The 19,325-nt window shown below is 33.6% G+C and overlaps 1 protein-coding gene across 3 annotated transcripts; it reads left to right on the top strand.

Moving 5' to 3' along the window:
- Positions 1–349: 349 nt before the first annotated feature.
- LOC107954363 (PH-interacting protein) lies at positions 350–13,979 on the top strand. Of its 3 annotated transcripts, XM_041096651.1 has the most exons (26): positions 350–466; positions 628–817; positions 1,461–1,798; positions 2,269–2,417; positions 2,671–2,910; positions 3,838–3,947; positions 4,063–4,140; positions 4,217–4,323; positions 4,600–4,694; positions 4,772–4,902; positions 5,018–5,121; positions 5,217–5,294; positions 5,442–5,520; positions 5,695–5,863; positions 6,938–7,008; positions 7,523–7,603; positions 7,689–7,759; positions 8,617–8,713; positions 8,867–8,926; positions 9,106–9,160; positions 9,245–9,645; positions 9,721–10,514; positions 10,593–11,556; positions 11,661–12,224; positions 12,343–12,401; positions 13,469–13,979. In XM_041096651.1, exons 3-26 carry the CDS (start codon positions 1,479–1,481, stop codon positions 13,662–13,664), a joined length of 5,073 nt encoding a protein of 1,690 aa, XP_040952585.1. In that variant the 5' UTR covers positions 350–466; positions 628–817; positions 1,461–1,478; the 3' UTR covers positions 13,665–13,979. The 3 variants fall into 3 exon arrangements, with proteins under 3 accessions (XP_040952585.1, XP_040952584.1, XP_040952586.1); XM_041096650.1 differs by lacking the exons at positions 350–466; positions 628–817 and adding an exon at positions 964–1,355; XM_041096652.1 differs by lacking the exons at positions 350–466; positions 628–817; positions 1,461–1,798; positions 2,269–2,417; positions 2,671–2,910 and having other exon boundaries at positions 3,864–3,947; positions 4,772–4,810.
- The last annotated feature ends 5,346 nt before the right edge of the window (positions 13,980–19,325 follow it).

Raw genomic sequence — 19,325 nt, 5'->3', positions numbered from 1 at the left:
AATTATTTGCATACAGATCATTGAACTCATCAATTTTCACAATGTATGAAGACCAAATAAAGAGATTATAATTTTCCAGCTTCCGTAAAAAAATAAATATTTATCACGATTAAGGTATATATATATTTTTAATTGTTTAAGTTGAAACAATTTATTAATTAGGTTTTAATTTTGTTGGTAACAATGTGAATTACTCGTATTTAAATCATATAAAGAAATGAGTCGGAAATACTATATGCTACTAAATATCCAAAAATAAATATCAACAAATCAATTTCTGATTTTTCAAAAGGCAATTTTCATTTTCCTTTTTTCCTATATGAAAAGTCTGTATAACCCTATCTCCTTAGAAAAGCCATTTCAGCGTGGCCGTCTTCAACACGGGGGCTGTTTTGTCTCTTGACATCAGAAAAAACTCGAAGCACCCCAAATAGCATCTAATTTCCCCTGTTCTATTACTTTACTAGTATTTATTATTTTCTTTATCTTACTAATTAATACAGCTTCAAGCTTTGTCCTAAAATTTTCTTTTTGTCAAACAATGTTTTTTGGTTTAATTTACATTTTTAATATCCCTCCATTTCCTTTCATTTAATTCTCTGAGAGGGTTCCTTTTAACTTTCCCAGGAGACAAACAGCAGCAGCAGTAATTAAAACCCAGATTTTCATAATGCAACTCTTTGGCTACTTCTCGATTCTCGTTGTCTTGCCTCTCAACTCTTCACTTCTCCTTCGTGTTTCAATCTCAAAATCAGTGCTGCCAAAGTAAAGGAAAGCTCTCCTTCGATGTTTGCTATCTGAACGGACTTTAATTAAGGTAATAAGATGTTTCTATTTTCAATTAGATAATGAATTCGATATTAGGTTTAGATTCTCCCTTGCTGCTTTTTGTTGCACGTGGCTTTTAGATTGGATCTTGAACCCTTAAATTTTATTTTTGATGTCCTTTCTTGTGTTAATACCTTCCATTTTGCTGCTTATTTCCTTTCTGAGGCTAGCTTTGTTTTTGCTGTTTCTTTTTTTTTTTCCGACTCTTCCGTTTGTTGAATTATTTGCTCATGCAAATGGCTAAGGAAGTCTGGGCCTTTAATTTTACCAGAAGAAAGCTTTTATTTTATTTTATTTTATTTTATTTTATTTTATAATTATAACCTTTTAGACCTCCTAGGATTTTACTTGTCTTAGGTTTTTCTTTTTGGTTGCATATCCTTGAAAAGTTATGTATTAGTTTTATACGTTATTAGATTCCTGCTGTGACAAAATTTACAAGAATAAATTTGGTGAGAATTAGGCTGTAATTGTCCATGAATTGAAGTACTAGCTGCCCTGTCTCTTACGTGGAACATCCTCGATATGTGAGTCTTTTAGGTTTTCCTTTTCTGGCAATGATTTCTGATGCTATTCAACTAATATACTATCATTATGATTTCATTTTTGCATGATTTTTTTGGATGCCTCAGGTTGGGTTGCACTGAAACATGGACTGGAAGTGTTCATCTTCTGCTGCTGCGTCTTCTCTTTGCAAGGCGCCTTTAAATGTCTCGACTGCAATGCCGGAGAAGGCTCTGGTTGAGACTAATGTTGATATTGATCTTCGAGAAATTTACTTCTTGATAATGCAATTCCTGTCTGCTGGTCCTTGCCAGAGAACTTTTGCACAGTTCTCAAAGGAACTTTTGGAACACCAGCTTCTACCAAGAAGATATCATGCTTGGTTTTCAAGAAGTGGGGAACATAGTGGGAACGATGATGATGATGGCATCTCATTCCCATTAAGTTATAACAACTTAGTTGAGAGGTATACCTGCCTATTATATTATTCGGTGTTAATCATCAATATTAAACAAGAGTTTTGGACTTCGGGGTTCTGTTATACCATATGTTTGAAATCATGATAGCTTTATACTGTATTCCCTAATGCACCTATCTCCATGTTTTCTCCTTCAAATCTGTACTTCCTTGCTGGTTAGTTGTTTCTTCTCTTTTTGATGAACAGTACAGGTCTTGAATAGCCTTTCCCTAAGGAAAACCTGAAAGATATTAGACATGGTTGATTTCCTTTTAATTGATTATTTAATAAGTTATCTAAAGTGAAACTAAGATTAACAAGTTGATAGAGGGAATTTCTATATTTAACTCCACAGCTTATTTAAATCTGCCATGATAGATTAGATTTCCTAGAAGCAAGATTTTCTTTATATATTCTCATTAATTGTTTGATCTTGGTTTAATGTCCATGCTACTGATTCTGCCTTGTATAACTTGCAGGTATCCTCATATTGAGCAGGATCACTTGGTAAAGCTTCTGAAGCAACTAATCTGTACTCTGTGCAGTAAATCTGTAGGAGATGCCCATCCTCCAAATGCTGCTGATGTCCCTACGCTGTTGGGATCTGGTTCCTTTTCACTTTTGAATTGTATGTGGTACTTCCATAGTAATTTGCTTTATGCTTTGTCTGTAGTTGATATTTGTTGGTCAAAAATAGAAGGTAGTTGATATTTATATGCTGTTTATGGAAATATGTTAAGAACATTAATGGGATGGTTATTTTTGGATGAAACATGATCAAAGTAGTGCTCTATCCATTTGTTTCACTTCCTTGATTTATGCCCTTGGATGCTTGAATAATCTGTCTTCTAATTTCGTAATGTTACCTTTCTGTTACGTAGCTGACAAGAGTATGAGGAATAGGCAAGGTAAGCCTATGCCTGCCTATCTTCGTTGGCCTCATATGCAAGCTGATCAAGTTCGAGGGTTAAGTATAAGAGAAATTGGGGGAGGTTTCCGGAAGCACCACCGAGCTCCCTCTATTCGGTCTGCATGCTATGCTATTGCTAAACCATCTACGATGGTGCAAAAGATGCAGAACATAAAGAAGTTGAGAGGGCACCGGAATGCTGTCTATTGTGGTACGATCAACTGAACTTATAGTTAGGGTCTGCTTTTAGAGAATTTTATTCTGTAGATTTTCCTCTTATGGTAGTATTGTTAGAATCTAAAGAAACCCTTGAAATTTGACAACATTAGTAAAAATTGGTGTAGTCAATTTCCTGGCATGTCTGATACTGCATGAGGGTTCTTCTTTAAAAGACGATGATATATGTCTGTCTCTTTTACTCTTTTTTTTTTTTTTTTGCTTCAAATTGTCTGTCCATGTCACAATTTGGAATTATCCTTTATGTTTGTAGCAGCCATTCATTCCTTTCAAATATTAATGAGTTTATTTGTGACCTTTTTTTACTAAGTTACGCTATTTCATATATTAATTAATTTTGCTTTTTCTTTAAGAATAGGATTTTGGAGATTATATTTGTTATTTTATTTTTGGAGTATAGCGTGTAATATTATATGTGGTATTTTTTTGTTTTTAGCATTTGGCACTTCAAATACCTAGGGGAAAGACTTTGGCTTCATATGTTGTTGAATAGTTTTCATTTTTGTGTGAACTAGTCATTCCCTGAAATTTGTGAAGAATTATTTTTCTTATTTGATGTTCTGTTCATTGCCACTTCCCCTAATTTATAATGCTATTTTGGCACCTATAAAATTCCTTTAAGATCTTATTTAATGAAAACTCTTTCTAAACCATGTTTTTTCCTCCATGTTCTTTTACACCCCGAGTTCACCATTTGGAAGATCTATAGTGGTAAACTAAATGCAATATAATCAAAAAAAAATTTACAACTAACTTTTCTTCTCACCGGAGGAGAACTAATGTTACTCTATTTCTTATCCTTTTCTCCTTATGAAACTCTATGTTAAGCCAAGATTATGTGTAATTTGTACAATTGCTCAAGCTTCAATAAATAATGGATTAAATTGTTTTTGTTCTACAGCCATATTTGATCGCTCTGGGAGATATGTCATTACTGGTTCCGATGATCGCCTTGTCAAAATTTGGTCTATGGAAACTGCATTTTGCTTGGCCAGCTGCCGTGGACATGAGGTGGGTTCATATTGTTTATTTGACATATGATGTTCTTAATCTATCAGTTTAGCCTGTAATATTATATTTCTTTCTCTACATAGCTGAATTAATTTTCTTGTTACATGCAATTTAGGGTGACATAACTGACCTGGCTGTTAATTCAAACAATGTTTTGGTTGCATCCGCTTCAAATGATTTTGTGATTCGAGTTGTAAGAATGCTTAACCGTGCTTTACAAGATGCTCCTTTCTACTCTTGGATAACTAAATTGTTCTTATGATCTACAGTGGCGCTTGCCAGATGGGTTACCTGTTTCAGTTCTACGAGGGCATACGGCAGCTGTTACTGCCATTGCATTTAATCCCAGGCCTGCCTTTGCTTTCCAGCTTTTATCGTGAGTCTTATTTCAACATTTGCAGTTTCCTGTTGTAGCTTCTCTCAGTTGATCTGCCACAGTCTTTTATTTAGGTTTAATTTATGTTTGTTTCATGTGGAAGCATTTATGTTTAGGTGTTTCTTCTAATTTTAAGAAGCTTTTTCTGAAAGTTCTTGATAGTGTCTTTATTGTTGACACTTTATTCGATCATACTTGGCTAGGAACATCGAATCACAAATGTATGGCTCTTCAGTTGATCTTCAATTTTATTGTAGTCTGTGCTAACATTTGTAGGTCATCTGATGATGGGACTTGCCGAATCTGGGAGGCCAGATATTCACATTGTAGCCCACGCATATACCTGCCGAAGCCTTCTGAAGCTGCCACTGGTTGGAGAATTGCTTCTTGATTGTTTTGTTAATGTATATGCTATGAACTTACTCTGCAACTGATAAGTTCTCTGCAGGGAGTGGCAATTTTCCATTTAATAATGGACCTTCCTCAAGTAATGTTCCACAAACCCATCAAATATTATGTTGTGCATTTAACGTCAATGGGACAGTTTTTGTCACTGGTAGCTCTGACACTTTTGCCAGGGTGCGTCTAAAACAACGTGAATTTGTCAAGTGCATGTTTTGGTTCACTTAAATTTATTTAACTTCGATAAATCTATATGATTTAGATTTCTTTAGTAAGAGCTAGATACTTGCAGGTGTGGAGTGCCTGTAAGCCTAGTACAGATGATACACAACAACCAGTTCATGAGCTGGATGTTTTGGCTGGCCATGAAAATGATGTTAATTACGTTCAATTTAGGTTGGTCAGTTAGAATTGTTGGCTATGTTGTTTCTACTTTATTTTTTCTTTGTTTTCAACAAAATATCATTGGAGCTTTCTGTTTTTGTTTGCAGTGGATGTGCTGTATCTTCTAGATCCTCAATGTCTGATATCATAAAGGAGGACAATCTTCCAAAATTTAAAAATTCCTGGTCCGTGATATCTTCTTCTTAAGTTATGTTATATATCGTATCTTAAAGTTTCTTCAGTTGTTTTTTGTCTTCAGCCATTTATCATTTAGTGTTCAATATTGTGGTTTAGCTTCTTAGATTCAGTTCCTTCAATTTTGATGTTTTTAGGTTCTGTCAGGACAACATTGTTACCTGTTCTCGTGATGGTAGTGCAATAATCTGGATTCCCAGATCACGTAGATTTCATGTAAGTTGTTTTGATAAACCACAATCAAGTTCCAGGGAATGCCTTTAACTGAGATATATCCTTTTGGAGTTATGCTGAACTTAAATTCCATGAAGTTCATTGTGCCGTAATGAAGTTCAACAATACGAAATTAAATGAAGTTTGGTACCTTTTACAATCCTTCCACTTCCATAGGGAAAAGCAGGACGTTGGACAAAGGCATATCATCTGAAGGTTCCACCTCCCCCGCTACCTCCTCAACCTCCTCGAGGTGGTCCACGTCAGAGAGTTCTCCCTACTCCTCGTGGTGTCAATATGATTGTGTGGAGCCTGGATAATCGTTTTGTTCTAGCAGCTATAATGGGTAAAGGAGTGATTTGTAAACATTAAAGTTTATCTAAAAATTAGCTAACTTAGCATTAAGTTAAAATGTTTTTTCCATCAAAATGAATAATGTCTATAATGACTTTTCTTGTGTTGGTTTCTGTATGTCCTGTATATCACTGTAAATTATGTTCCTATCGGTGTCCTTTAGTGTTTGTCCTTTGCTCTTTATTGGTAATCAATGGCATCACAAAATTCTTTATTGGTAATGTCTATAAGGAATACGCTCTATATTATTTGTCTGTGTTGGCTTAATTATTTTGAAATTTACTGTGAATTGCATCTTAAGAGGGTCTCCTGAAGTGCACTTCTCTTTTTGTTAATACTTCTTTGAAAGGCATCTGTTAATCTTGTTCTGCTCTCATAAAGTCATGATTTATCATCTTAAAATTAACTTTGAAAATTTGTGAAGGAAAAAAGTACAAGGAAGATGGAAAACTTAGTTTGTGCAAAGCAATTTGCAGACTCTATGATTGAAATGGTGTTGTGCTATTGTCATTATAATTATTTCTTAAAGTTCTTATAGTTAAACTCTATTAACCTTTTTGCTGGGGTTCGTAATATGTGTGTAGACTCCTATTTTTGATATATTTACTTTTACTTGGAAGTTGTAAGAGGCAATGTACATATCTTGAGATGCATCCAAGTCCCTTAAACCATAAATAAAACCGTATCATGGGACCTATGTTCATATTAGAATCTTTCTGCAGTAAATTGTAGCATGCTGAATCTTCCTGCTATTCTACTTAAACCAAATGCTAATAGTTACTATTGTTAAAAAATATAAAACCTTCATCAGGTTTTTTCTGTTGAGATTATGTGCCTTTTTAGTTTACTGGGTACTAGCTGTGTTTTCTTTTTAATCGTTAGACTTTCTGTAATTTTAGGCAATTGTATAGTTGCTAAAGCTTTTATGCTTTCTCTCTTTCTCTTTTTCATTTAAAATATAAAAGGTTACTGTTTATGTTGTCGAGGTTGTGATGTAATGGTCTTTGCTTCTTTTTGAGCTGCTGGTTTAAAATTGCTAATTTGGAACTATTTGTTGTTATTTCAGATTGCAGAATATGCGTGTGGAATGCTGTTGATGGTAGTTTGGTACATTCTTTGACTGGTCACATTGCATCGGTAAGTTGTGTCTAGCATTTTCCTGCCCTTCTCAATAGATTCATTTGATCATCGTATTGATTTGTTTGTTCCTTTTTCTTTCTTTCTTGTTGTCAATGACAAAACAATTAGAGAGAGATGATTTCCTTCTGAGGTTACAACTGACCAGAACTCTTCCTCATTGTTGTTGTTCACCTCTTTCTAAATTCAGTTGATAGTATTTTTCCTTTTAATTCAGAGGATAACTTGAGTGAACTTCATTGGCTTAATCTGAACTGTTAAAAGTATTCTCAATTAACATGATGCACTTCCTTACCTAAAATTAGATTTTCTTCACTGATTTGAGATGAATGTCTTGCAATTAATATTGTTTGGCTCACACTTCAAATATATATATATTTTTGTTCCGATATTGCTTCACATGCTTGTTGGTGGTATTCTCAGACATCCATTTCCTTGTCAACTGGTTGACATCTTGTTGGAAAAAAATTACTATTTTAATTAGTTCCTAACTTTAGTGTTGAATTTTTTGCAGTCTTATGTTTTGGATGTTCATCCTTTCAATCCTCGAATTGCAATGAGTGCTGGATATGATGGAAAAACAATAGTTTGGGATGTGAGTTTCTTATTCTTGTTGATCTGTTGACTTATTGCCAAATTATTTATTTACTCATTACTTTCTTTGGGAACTATATTTCCAGATATGGGAGGGCATACCCATCCGGATATATGAAATTGGGCGTTTTAAGTTGGTTGATGGGAAGTTTTCTCCGTAAGTGAAAATGTTCACCCTTTAATTTCTTTTGTTGCTTTCTTTAGTTGGAGAGACGACATTAATATAGAATTCATATATCAAGACAAGGATTATTGCATTGATCCTTCGTAGCCATACATTTACTTCTTTATCCCTATATCATTTCATATTTTGGTTTGGTTCCATTCATTTTATGATTCTTGACTGCACTTATGCTCTTAGCTGATTGGTTATATTAGTGAATAAACTATTTATTGTTTTTGTTTCAATGTTTTGGCTATGTGGGCCTGTTGATATGGTACGCAAGTTCATGGTACGCTTGTATATGAATGCTTAGCTGAAGTATTATTGTCTTCACATCAGATGCTTAGTTCTCTAGTAGTTTATGCCTCATGAGGAACACAAAACGCTGGCTTAGGTTTTTCAGGAAGTTTCTCAGCACATAAATTTTTGCAGTAAGCAAAACTTGGATTAGATATGCTCTGCCTCTTTAATTGTACGATATTCAATTTTGTTAGCTTGATATTCCAGCTGTTCTAGTCTGTTTGTAATTGATCACCCATGATGTTCTATTGAAAAAGTTGTGGACAGTCAAAATGTTAAATCATGTATTTTATGATGTCTCCATAAGTTTTTGACTTTGACACTTTGCCCTTGTGAGGGAGGTGCACATGTGCTTAGAATTTTGAATGCAAGAAGCTAACCAAGAATACTTTATTTTGTTGGGTGGTTTATATTTGTAGCTTTCACCAGTGGTGGTTTTATTGAAAAATCTTTTTAGTTCTTGTTGTATGGATTTCAAATCTGAACTATTTTATTGAATCTCAAGAGCTTTTCTTGTGAAGATGCTGTAACATTTTTCCCTTTTGTGATAGGGATGGAACGTCAATTGTACTTGCAGATGAAGTTGGCCAGATACATTTGCTTAACACTGGCCAGGGTGAATCTCAAAAGGATGCCAAGTATGATCAGGTAGCTGAAAACTTTACTTGTAGAGCCTGAATCTCCCCTTTGCCTCTTTATTTATTTAGCTATTTATCCTTTTTTTTTCCTTCCTCTTCTCTCCTTGTAATACTAGTTGTGTCATGCAATTGCTTTATGAGGTTGTCTATGCTTTTCTGGCAGTTCTTTCTTGGAGACTATCGCCCCCTTATTTGGGATTCTGCTGGAAATGCTCTTGATCAGGTATATCGCAACTCCATGTTAAATTAACTGGTGGTAGGTTTCATGGTAGTCCAGAAAGTTCAGTATGTATTGCACCAAAATACATATACAACCAGGAGAGATTTGAAGCATTATTGTTTCTATGCAATGCTTGTTCATCATTTTGCAACTGATGTGCTATTCATATAACTTTGTTGCAGGAGACACAGTCTACTCCGCATCGTAGGAATATGCAAGATCTTATTTGTGATGCCAGTATGACTATAACTCCTGCTTCTGTTGATTGTTTAGTATGTTATCCTAATATAATTTAGCAAATGATTTTGATGGAAATTCCAGGCATGATTCCATACCCAGAACCTTATCAGAGTATGTACCAGAAACGGCGACTTGGTGCGCTGGGTATTGAGTGGCATCCATCCTCCACAAAGTTGGCTATTGGTCCAGATATCAGTTTAGGCCAGGATTTTGAAATGCCACTCTTAGAAGATCTGGAAAGAGTGATGGAACCACTACCTGATTTCATGGATGCCATGTATTGGGAACCTGAAAACGAAGTTATCAGTGATGACACTGATTCGGAGTACAATGTTGCTGAGGAATGTTCTACAGAAGGTGAACAGGGGGCATTGTGTTCCAGCTCTTCTAGAGGCACAGAGAGCAGTGAAGCAGACAGTGAGGTTGAATGCAGTCACAAAGATGGCCTTCGCAGATCACGAAGAAGAAAATGCAGCCCTGAAGTAAGTGGGATTAGCCTTCTACCAGTTTTCATTATTGTTTGGACTATGTTCTAAACTAAATATTGTCATTTTCAGTCTGAGTTGAAGACTTCATCAGGGAGGCGAGTCAAAAAGAGATATTTGGATGAGCGTGATGGAACTATACCCAAAACCAGTAGAACTAAAAAATCAAAAAGTGGCAGAAAAGCTTCAAAGAGGAAGTCTTCCAAGGGAAAGACATTGAGACCTCAGAGAACTGCTGCACGTAATGCTCGAAGCATGATGTCTAGAATCACTGGGACATCTACAGATGGAGATGATGAAGTGGACTCAGAAGGTGATTCATCAAATAGTGAGTCATTGTCTCAGGATTCAAGTACTTCAAACAGTGAAACTGAGAGACACTTGGAGAATGTAAAACTGAAGTCTATGAAGAAGGAACAAGAGTCTGAGGGCATAGTATGGTCTCATGAGCTCCTCAAATCTCAATCAGATACCGTGAACAGGAAGAGATTGGTCTTAAAGTTCTCGTTACGTGATTCTAGGAAGCCAGGTGCTTCAGAGGCCACCAGATTGAACACTGGCAATCAGATCAATATATCAGACCCTTCATCTGGACCTTCAGGAGCTTTTGATGAGAAGAAAAATGACCGCACCAAAGACCCTGGCTCAACCACTGCAGATGTGGAGCTCTCTGAGCATGACAGGATTGATCTGGAAGATACAAGGCAATCTTTAAATACTGAGGACCATTTAGAGAACTTTGTGGGGGAAAAGGATAACAAAATCAGATGGGGAGAGGTTAAAATTCGGACATCCAAGCGTTCAAGGTCAGGAGATTTGTTGCCAAGTGATGTCCCCAACGGAAACAGGATTACTGCTGTGAATAGGTATGTTAAATCTAGGATGAATTGGAACTTTTACTCTTAACATGAAATCCATGTTTATGGATATTTTTTGTCTTGCAGGGAAGAGGGAGAGTTAACTACTCCTACATTGCAAGATCTGGATGGAGGGATGATGGAAGAGTTTGCTCCTGATGAGGTGCACAAATCTTTACTGTCCCTAGGTGACCATCAACTGAATGGTAGTGCTTCAGCATCTTACTCTAATATCAGCCTCAACCAGGGAGATATGGATCAGTCTAGCTGTGATAAATATGGTAATCATGACTCCTTGCAAACAAATCAGGTTAAACAATCTCATGAATCAAACGAGATTACCCCACTCAAATTAGTGAAATTAAGAATAAGGACAAAAGCAATTTCAGGGGACCTTGGAAGTCCTTCCAAACAGAAGTCCCTCACTGTAGTTAATGGTCCAACATGCAACGAACGTGACGTGAGGCCCAGAAACACTTTGCCTGCAGAACAAAATCAAAGTTACAGCAGGCAAGAAATGGGTGAAGGTTCGGACAGATCAAGTTCTCTGCAGTTGTTGCACTCAGGTTTGAAGTTGAACATGTATGATGGGGAAAACCCATATAAGGACACAACTGATTCTGAAGGCTTAAATGTCATCAACGATCATGATTCAGAAATTATGTTTACCGAAGCAGCAGCTGATGCAGTTCACAGAAGACAGTCCATGAAGATGAAGGCAACTTCACTGGAGCAGAATGCTTGGAACCATAACTTGAGGGTAAGAGTAGATCATGCATTAGCAGGGACATCAGAAAATGAAGAAAAAACCTCTTTGAAAACATATAATGGTATTGCATCTGAACAATGGATGTCAAGTTCCAAACATAGAGACAGATCAAGATCCAGCAGAACCAAGCAGGGCAGTGGCCATGACAATGACTTAAAATTTTCAAGTGGAAGGAAGTCAAATCCTTCTGTTAGAAAATTATCATGGTTGATGGTGTCGGAACAGGAAGAGGGTTATCGTTATATACCTCAGCTGGGCGATGAAGTTGTATATTTCAGACAGGTATGACATGCTTGCTCTGTTGCTGTTTTTCCCTCTTGTTTTTTAGTAGAAACTTGACAATTAGTATTTCATAAGACTTGAATATCGGTTCTGTTATTTTGCAGGGGCATCAAGAGTGCATTGAAGAAGGTTTCATGAAGGGGACTGGTCCATGGAGCTCAAGGGGACACCTGAGTGCGGTGGAAATTTGCAGGGTTGTAGACCTTGCTTATTCCCACGTTCCAGGTTCTGGAGAGAGTTGCTGTAAAATCACACTTAGATTTACTGATAATTCATCATGTGCATTTGGCGAGGTATTTATATTGACCTTGCCTGAGTTGATAGGTCTTCCTGATTTTCTTGTTGAGAAGACAAGATATGATGCTGCAATGAGCAGAGAATGGACTCGTAGGGATAAATGCCTAGTATGGTGGAAGAACCACGATGAGGAGGGTGGAAGTTGGTGGGATGGTAGAATCATTACTTCACAGCCCAAATCTATGGATTTCCCTGATAGTCCTTGGGAAAAATATGAAGTTATTTACAAAGATGGCTGTAAGTATCGGCACAGTGCTTGGGAACTGCATGACCCTAACTTTACATGGGAGCACCCACATATTGGTTCTGAAATCAGGGATAGGCTCCTGTCTGCTTTTGGTAAATTAGAGCGTTCAGTAGTCAGAGATCAGGTTCTTTTTAACTACTTCCGTTCCTCAAATTCTAAAGGAGTTTGCTTGTGAAAATTTTGTTTAAATTGTTGAAGAAAATGGTATTTTTTACTTTATTTCTGCATTTCAAATGTTGCAGGATTTTTATGGATTCCAGAAACTGAACGAAGCTGCTCAGAAGTCAGAATTCCTTAACAGGTCCAAATTCCCATTTCAAAACTATCCGTCTTATTTCTTTTCGTTTACACTGTCTCTTCCTACCACTTGTTTTAGAAATATTACCAAATGGGGTTTGTGTGTTTATGCATGCTCATATATATATCTTCACTTAAAACCAAATGTCTTTTATCGGTTTATGGGCTATATTAAAAATCTCTTTAATTAGGAAAGCAGAAAAGAACTGTGATTTTCAGGTATTCAAACTATTTAAAACTTCACTAGACACTGGTTAATTCCATTTGTTTGCTTGAGTTTATCTTCGTATTTGGCATTTATTATTGCCTGAAACTAATCAATAGGAAGTGTAGTATTGGCATTTATTATTGCCTGCAACTAATCAATAGGAGAAGTGTAGTAGTGCCACGCTGCGACTGAGAGAGAAGATTGTACCCTTCTTTTGATAACTGGCGTGCATTATTACACACTTTATGTATAGGAACGGAGCAATTGCCATAATAGACATTAATTGATCTTCTGTATATTTTGTTTGGTCAGATTTTGCCATTAATCTTTGTATTATGCACTCTAATTTGATCAATTTTAATCTTTGTACTTTTTGAAATTTGAAATTTCAATCCATCAGGTCAGAGTTTGCTATTAGTCCCATACCATGCGTAAGCGGTGTATTTAGTCCTTATTTTCTAATTCTATCATTTTAGTCTCTATACTATTTCGAATTTTGAAAGTATTGACTCAAACAGTAGCTTTTAAATCCATAAACTAAAATGAGGTGGTGCTTTTATGCGTATTATGAGGAAATAGCAAGCTAACATTGCATTTATACATAGGATAATATATTTGCAGCATAAGATTTTGGAAATAAAAAAATTTTAACATAATAAATTTAGATCAAGATTGGAATTTCAAAATTCGAAACGTATAGAGACTAAATGATCAAATTAGAGTACATGCACTAAATCCGCACCTTACTGTTAGTATAGATGCTAATAGCTGAATTTGACCATTTTGTTTCGATATAGAATCTCTTCATTGAGCCTATAAAAACTGAAACTTAAAGGTAACATTTTGAAATGGAATTCTCACAGGTTTCCAGTTCCATTGTATCCCGATTTCATCCGGCTTAGGTTAGAGAACAACTATTATCGAACGTTGGAAGGAGTGAAGCATGACATAAAAATAATGCTTTCAAATGCGGAGAGTTATTTCGCTAGAAGTGCTCACCTATCTTCAAAGATGAGGCGTCTATCAGACTGGTTTACCAAGACATTGTCAAGGTTGTAGGAAGCTGTAAAGGTATTCTTTTTTTCTTCTATTTTTTAAATTTTAGTTCACATCTCTTACAACTCATGGGTCCAATTTTGTAAAACAAACCAATTTTAGGCATATTAGTGAACATTGATAAAAAGGAATGAATGGAGTTACAAAGGGGTAAAGGGGTGCTTGCAATTCTGTTCTAAATATTGGTTCATTGATAGGTCCTGCATATCCTTGGTGAGTTATAAGAGAGAGAAAAAATATCACATCTAATTTGAGAAAACATTGCCTATAGATATTTTTCTTTTTAAAATAAAAATAATGTTGCTTTCTAATTGCTAATTGATGTTGCTGCTGTGTTTTTATAATTTCTGTCCTTGTTTGGACTTCGGAGTGATATTAAGTTATTTAAATGTCCATGTATGAAACTTTTATTATAACTAGAATTCATATGTGAAAATAATTATATTTTTAAAAAATTATAAATTTTAAATGTATGAAATTAGTTTTTAAGTTTATTTTATTTTTTCATTGTGATCTTAGTTTAGGTTTTAAGTTCTTTTTTACCGAGTATGATATCAAATTCAGTCAAGTAAGATCATGATTTTTATAATTTGTATTTTTTTTAGTTTGCTTTAATTAGATTAATTGAATTAACTTTCAAATAGGTTTTTTTTTGTCATAATGATAATTTAAGCTCTTAATGTTTACAATTTTTTGTCAATTTGATACTTTTTCTTGAGTTAAAAATTTGACCCTTAAAAGAGATAAATTTGATCATTATCTTTTCAAAAAAGAATCAAATTATTGTTTTTTTAACAGAAATATAATTAAATGTTAATTTTTTAAATATGGAAGCTCGTATGACAATACACGTATGTATGTTTATTTTTTAATTTTTATGATTTTTTTATGATTTTTTAAATTTTAAAATATTTTATAATTTTTAAATTATTTGTTGACGTGATATATAAGATATATATTGTCATGTTGCATGATATTAATGTGAATTACCATGTAGGTTGTTATGTCAATATTGTTAAAAGTTTAATGTTTTAATCAATATTTTTATTGTAAAAAAGTAATTTAATTTTTTTTAAAGGTTGAAGGTTTTAAGGAAATACATAAATAACATGACAAAGAAAATAAGATGAACTAATAAGAATATATGCACAAACGTATTAAAATTCATAGTTATAACTTATATAAATATGTTATTGTGAACAAAAATATGATACAAAAATGTAAATAAAATGCTAATATATCAATTGTGACATTTTAATTTCAACTGGTCAGAAGAAATACATTTTTTAAAGAAAATGTGTGATTTTATTTTTTGAATTATCAATGGACTTAACATACGAAATGCTAAACAAATATTATTATTTTCTATAAGATTTACTTTTGCTCGTAACTTTTTTGTATTTTTTCTGTTTTATACAATAACTTTTTAAATTCTTAAATTAGAAAGAAAATACGTTTTATTGTGATTGAATTAATAAAATATATTTTTTTGTTGTAACAGTAATGTTAACTCAATGGATAAGAGTGATATTTTTTTAACTTTATTTTTAATTTTTTAATAGCGCACTATCCTCTTATTTATGGGTTGGGGAGAGATTATGGGTAGTTCTAAGCATTATGTCAAAAAGGCTAGATATCATCGTGTTAGGATAGACTCGATTAAGCAACAAATAAAAAAATAGTGGAATAAGTTGAGAAATTGAACACAAATTTAACGTGGAAAAATCCCTCCAAAGAAGATAAAAAAACACGGGTAAAGATAATTTTACTATAATGGCAAAAGAACGAAGAGTAAAAATGATGGAGATAAAAATTAAACCCCGAAAACAAAGAACCCTCAAAACGTGAACACAAAATTCTCTAAATGTGTTATGAGTTCTAATCTCTAATTGGTGTATTTTCTAAGGTTGCAAAAGAACATATTTATAGACTAAATTAGTATGTCAAATAAACTATGCTAATAAATACTAAATCTTCTAGAAAAAAATATATTTTGTTTAACTTAACTTGCAAGCAATCTCTTAGAATTTTGGTCACACAACTCTAACAATCTCCACCTTGACACGAATTCTTACAACACTATCTTTGTCAAAGCCCGCCACGGGCCTATCTTGAACTATGCGGGGAATTAATTGAGTCAAATCTGTGCTTAGAAGCTGGAAGACTTCTAGCCTTCGACTTGTGCACTGCCAAATCAAAACTAACCCGGGACTTCACGAACACAGTGCCCTAACTTTTCAAAACCTGCATCCAAAAGAGAACCTCTCTTCAACAAAACGGTTATACATTTTTCCCTCCTATGACCAAGTTGCCTCTGCTCCAAACGAGTTGACTTCGACTCCGTAACGGATGAGGGACGTCCAATTTCATCGGTCACTGTAGAACCTTCAAGAATATAAAGACTGTCAGTTCTTTTACCTTTTAACAAAACGATAGCTCCACGAGATACTTTAATGTCGCTCGACTCGATATTAATTCTGCATCCTTTCAAGTCTAAAGTACTCGAGGAGATGAGATTCTTTCATAAATCAAGTACATACTTGACATCTGAGAGTGCCCTAATCGTCCTATCGTGTATCCTAATTTTTAACAGTACCAATACCAATTAGCTTACTGGATGAATCGTTTCCCATGCGCACAACTCCACATTCAACCAAACTGTATGTGGAGAACCATTCTCTATTGGGACACATGTGGAAAGAACATCCTGAATCTAGGATCCACTCGGACGTGGGCTTGGAGTTATCACACGTTGACACTAACAAGAAATCATCACCGCTTTCATCGATCAAATTAGCACAGCTACGTCTTCATCGTTACTCTCAGCAGCTTTTTTATTTCACAGTTTATAACAATTTGCTTTGACGTTACCTAACTTTTTACAATAGCGACACTTTTTGTCTCATTTCTGATGCTACCAAAATGGAAGCTTGCCTATTTGCCTTACTATCCAAACCAAACTCATTGTCAAGTTTGTCTCGACTTAAACAAATGGCCCTTCACATCTTCGAACAAGAGTTTATCTTTACCATAAATCAGGGTCTCCCTGAAAGACTTGTATGAAGGGGGTAAAGATCACAATAATAGCATAGCCTGATCTTCATCGCCAATATGAATCTCAACTTTCTTTAAATCATTTAAAAGAGTAATGAATTGATTGATGTGATCTCTAAGAAGCTCACATTCGTTCATGCGAAATGTAAATAGACGTTTCAACACTAAACGGTTAACCAGAGACTTAGTCGCATAAAGAGTTTTTAACATTTTTCACAAGGCAAATAAGGATTTCTCCATTAATACCGTATTCGCGAGGCACAATTGGATTGTAGACAAGGCCTTTTCATCAAGCTCTTCCTATTCTGTTTGATTTAGATTCTCAGGCTTTTTCCCGGTAATAACCTTTTTCAATCCGGTTTGAACTAGAATTGCCATCATCCGAACTTGCCACAAATTGAAATTTGTCTCACCATCGAACTTCTCAATTTCAAGCCTTGTTGCTGCCATCTCTGAACAGGTTGATCTATGAAAATTGAACTAGCTCTGATACCACTTGTTAGGATCAACTCGATTAAACAACAAATAAAAAAATAGCGGAATAAATTGAGAAATTGAACACACAAAATTAACGTGGAAAAACTCCTTCAAAGAGGATAAAAAACCACGAGCAAATATAATTTTACTATAATAGAAAAAGAACGAAGAGTAAAAATGATGGAGATAAAAACTAAACCCCGAAAACCCAAAAATAAAGAACCCTCAAAACGTAAACACAAAATTTTCTAAATGTGTTATGAGTTTTAATATCTAGTAAGTGTATTTTCTAAGGTTGCAAAAGAACCTATTTATAGGCTAAATTAGTAGGTCAAATAAACTATGCTAATAAATGCTAAATATATTATACTAATAAATACTAAATTTTCTAAAAAGAAAATATATTTTGTTTAACTTGACTTGTAAGCAATCTATTAGAATTTGGGTCACACAACTCTAACTAATCGGAACCTATAATGAAATTATTTTTAAAAAAATTATTTTTATGTTTGAGGGTTGGTAATTTTTTAATATTATTTATAATAATATTAATAAAAATATTTGAGTTATTGGGTTTTTTTTTTGACTTTTAAAAAATTTTATGAAAGAAAAATATATGAATTATAAGGCTTTTTCCTAGGATAAAAATGATATTTCATAAAGTAATATCTCAAATTTATTTATTCAATATACATTAAACTAGGTTAATACTGATGATATTGTAACTTGTTTTAATACTGAGGTACTAAATATATTATTTCCCGTATTATGACACTAACCATTTTAAATTGATTTAAAATTTCAAATTATTCTAAATTATCGAGATCATATTAGTTAGGTCTTTTAGTACAAAAATATTCAATTTAACTATTAAATGATACGCCCAAAAATCTTAGTCTTGAGGTTTTTGAAACTTTTACTTAAGTTTTATTATTTGTTTCTTTTTTTCTTTTTTACTTTTAAAAGTTATGCTACAATGTTCTATTTATTTAAAATTTTCATGTTAAATTTAGTTATACAAAATTTCATGTGTCATTTAATAGCGCATGCATTAATCATATTCAATTGTTATTTACCAAATTTATAGAGAAAATACACATCATCCTTTAATTTAATCATGATACATATAACACTTTCATGTTTCCATGATAATCCCAATCTCATCACATTATTAAATTTCACAACTCATAATTCATGTGTCCAAATCAATTCCAAAATATAAATATAATCATAATTCCAATTCTCTTCGCATATAGATCATGAGTGGTGGAGCCAATGGGGCAGGTAGTGGCCCCGGCCCTCCTTAAAATATAAATTTTTTCATTTAAACCATTTATAGTTTATAAATTTTGAATTAGTAATAATAAAATTGTACTTTGACCCTCCAAAAAATAATAAAAATTTGATTTAATCTTTTAAAAATTATAAAGATATAGTCTATTAAAATGGTGAAATTGTATTTTTACTATCGTAAAAAATACAATTTAATTCCGGCCCCCCAAAAAATTTTTCTGACTCCACCACTATAAATCATTCATATTTCACTTATACTATTTTCATATCCATGTATGAATCTTTTATAGTTCCTCATGTAATGTGCATTCACATATACCTTTACTTAACAATTCATTACATAACTATTTTATACATACACATATATGTTAAGGTAAAAATGTAAAATAGACATGTTATTTCATATATTTTCGCAGCTATCAATTTATTTTCACATATCTATTTTATTTCATATAGTATAATTATATATACATATTTGTGATTTAGTTGAGCTAATCAGCTGGTCCCATCGGCCTATCATGCTAAAGTTGATTAATCTTATGTAGAGTACCTTATTAAAAAATATGGAAATTCGGGATAGGTCAAGTAGAAAACAAATATCAATTCCATTGTAATATGTAAATGCATGGTTCTGTGAAATGATAACAAATATCACCTTTCGTTTTGTGAAATTGTACCAAATAACAACTTCAATTTTGTGAAATGATAACAAATATCAACTTTAATTTTGTTAAATGATAAAAATATTCCTTTAAAAACATAATAACAAAAATAATTGAAAAAATATAAACGTTCGATACAATGATAAAATTAATCAGTCCAGATGCCAGTCAGAATTTG

Source organism: Gossypium hirsutum, chromosome D07, assembly GCF_007990345.1.
Source record: "Gossypium hirsutum isolate 1008001.06 chromosome D07, Gossypium_hirsutum_v2.1, whole genome shotgun sequence".
Taxonomy (NCBI): domain Eukaryota; kingdom Viridiplantae; phylum Streptophyta; class Magnoliopsida; order Malvales; family Malvaceae; genus Gossypium; species Gossypium hirsutum.
This window is presented reverse-complemented; position numbering and strand designations above follow the sequence as displayed.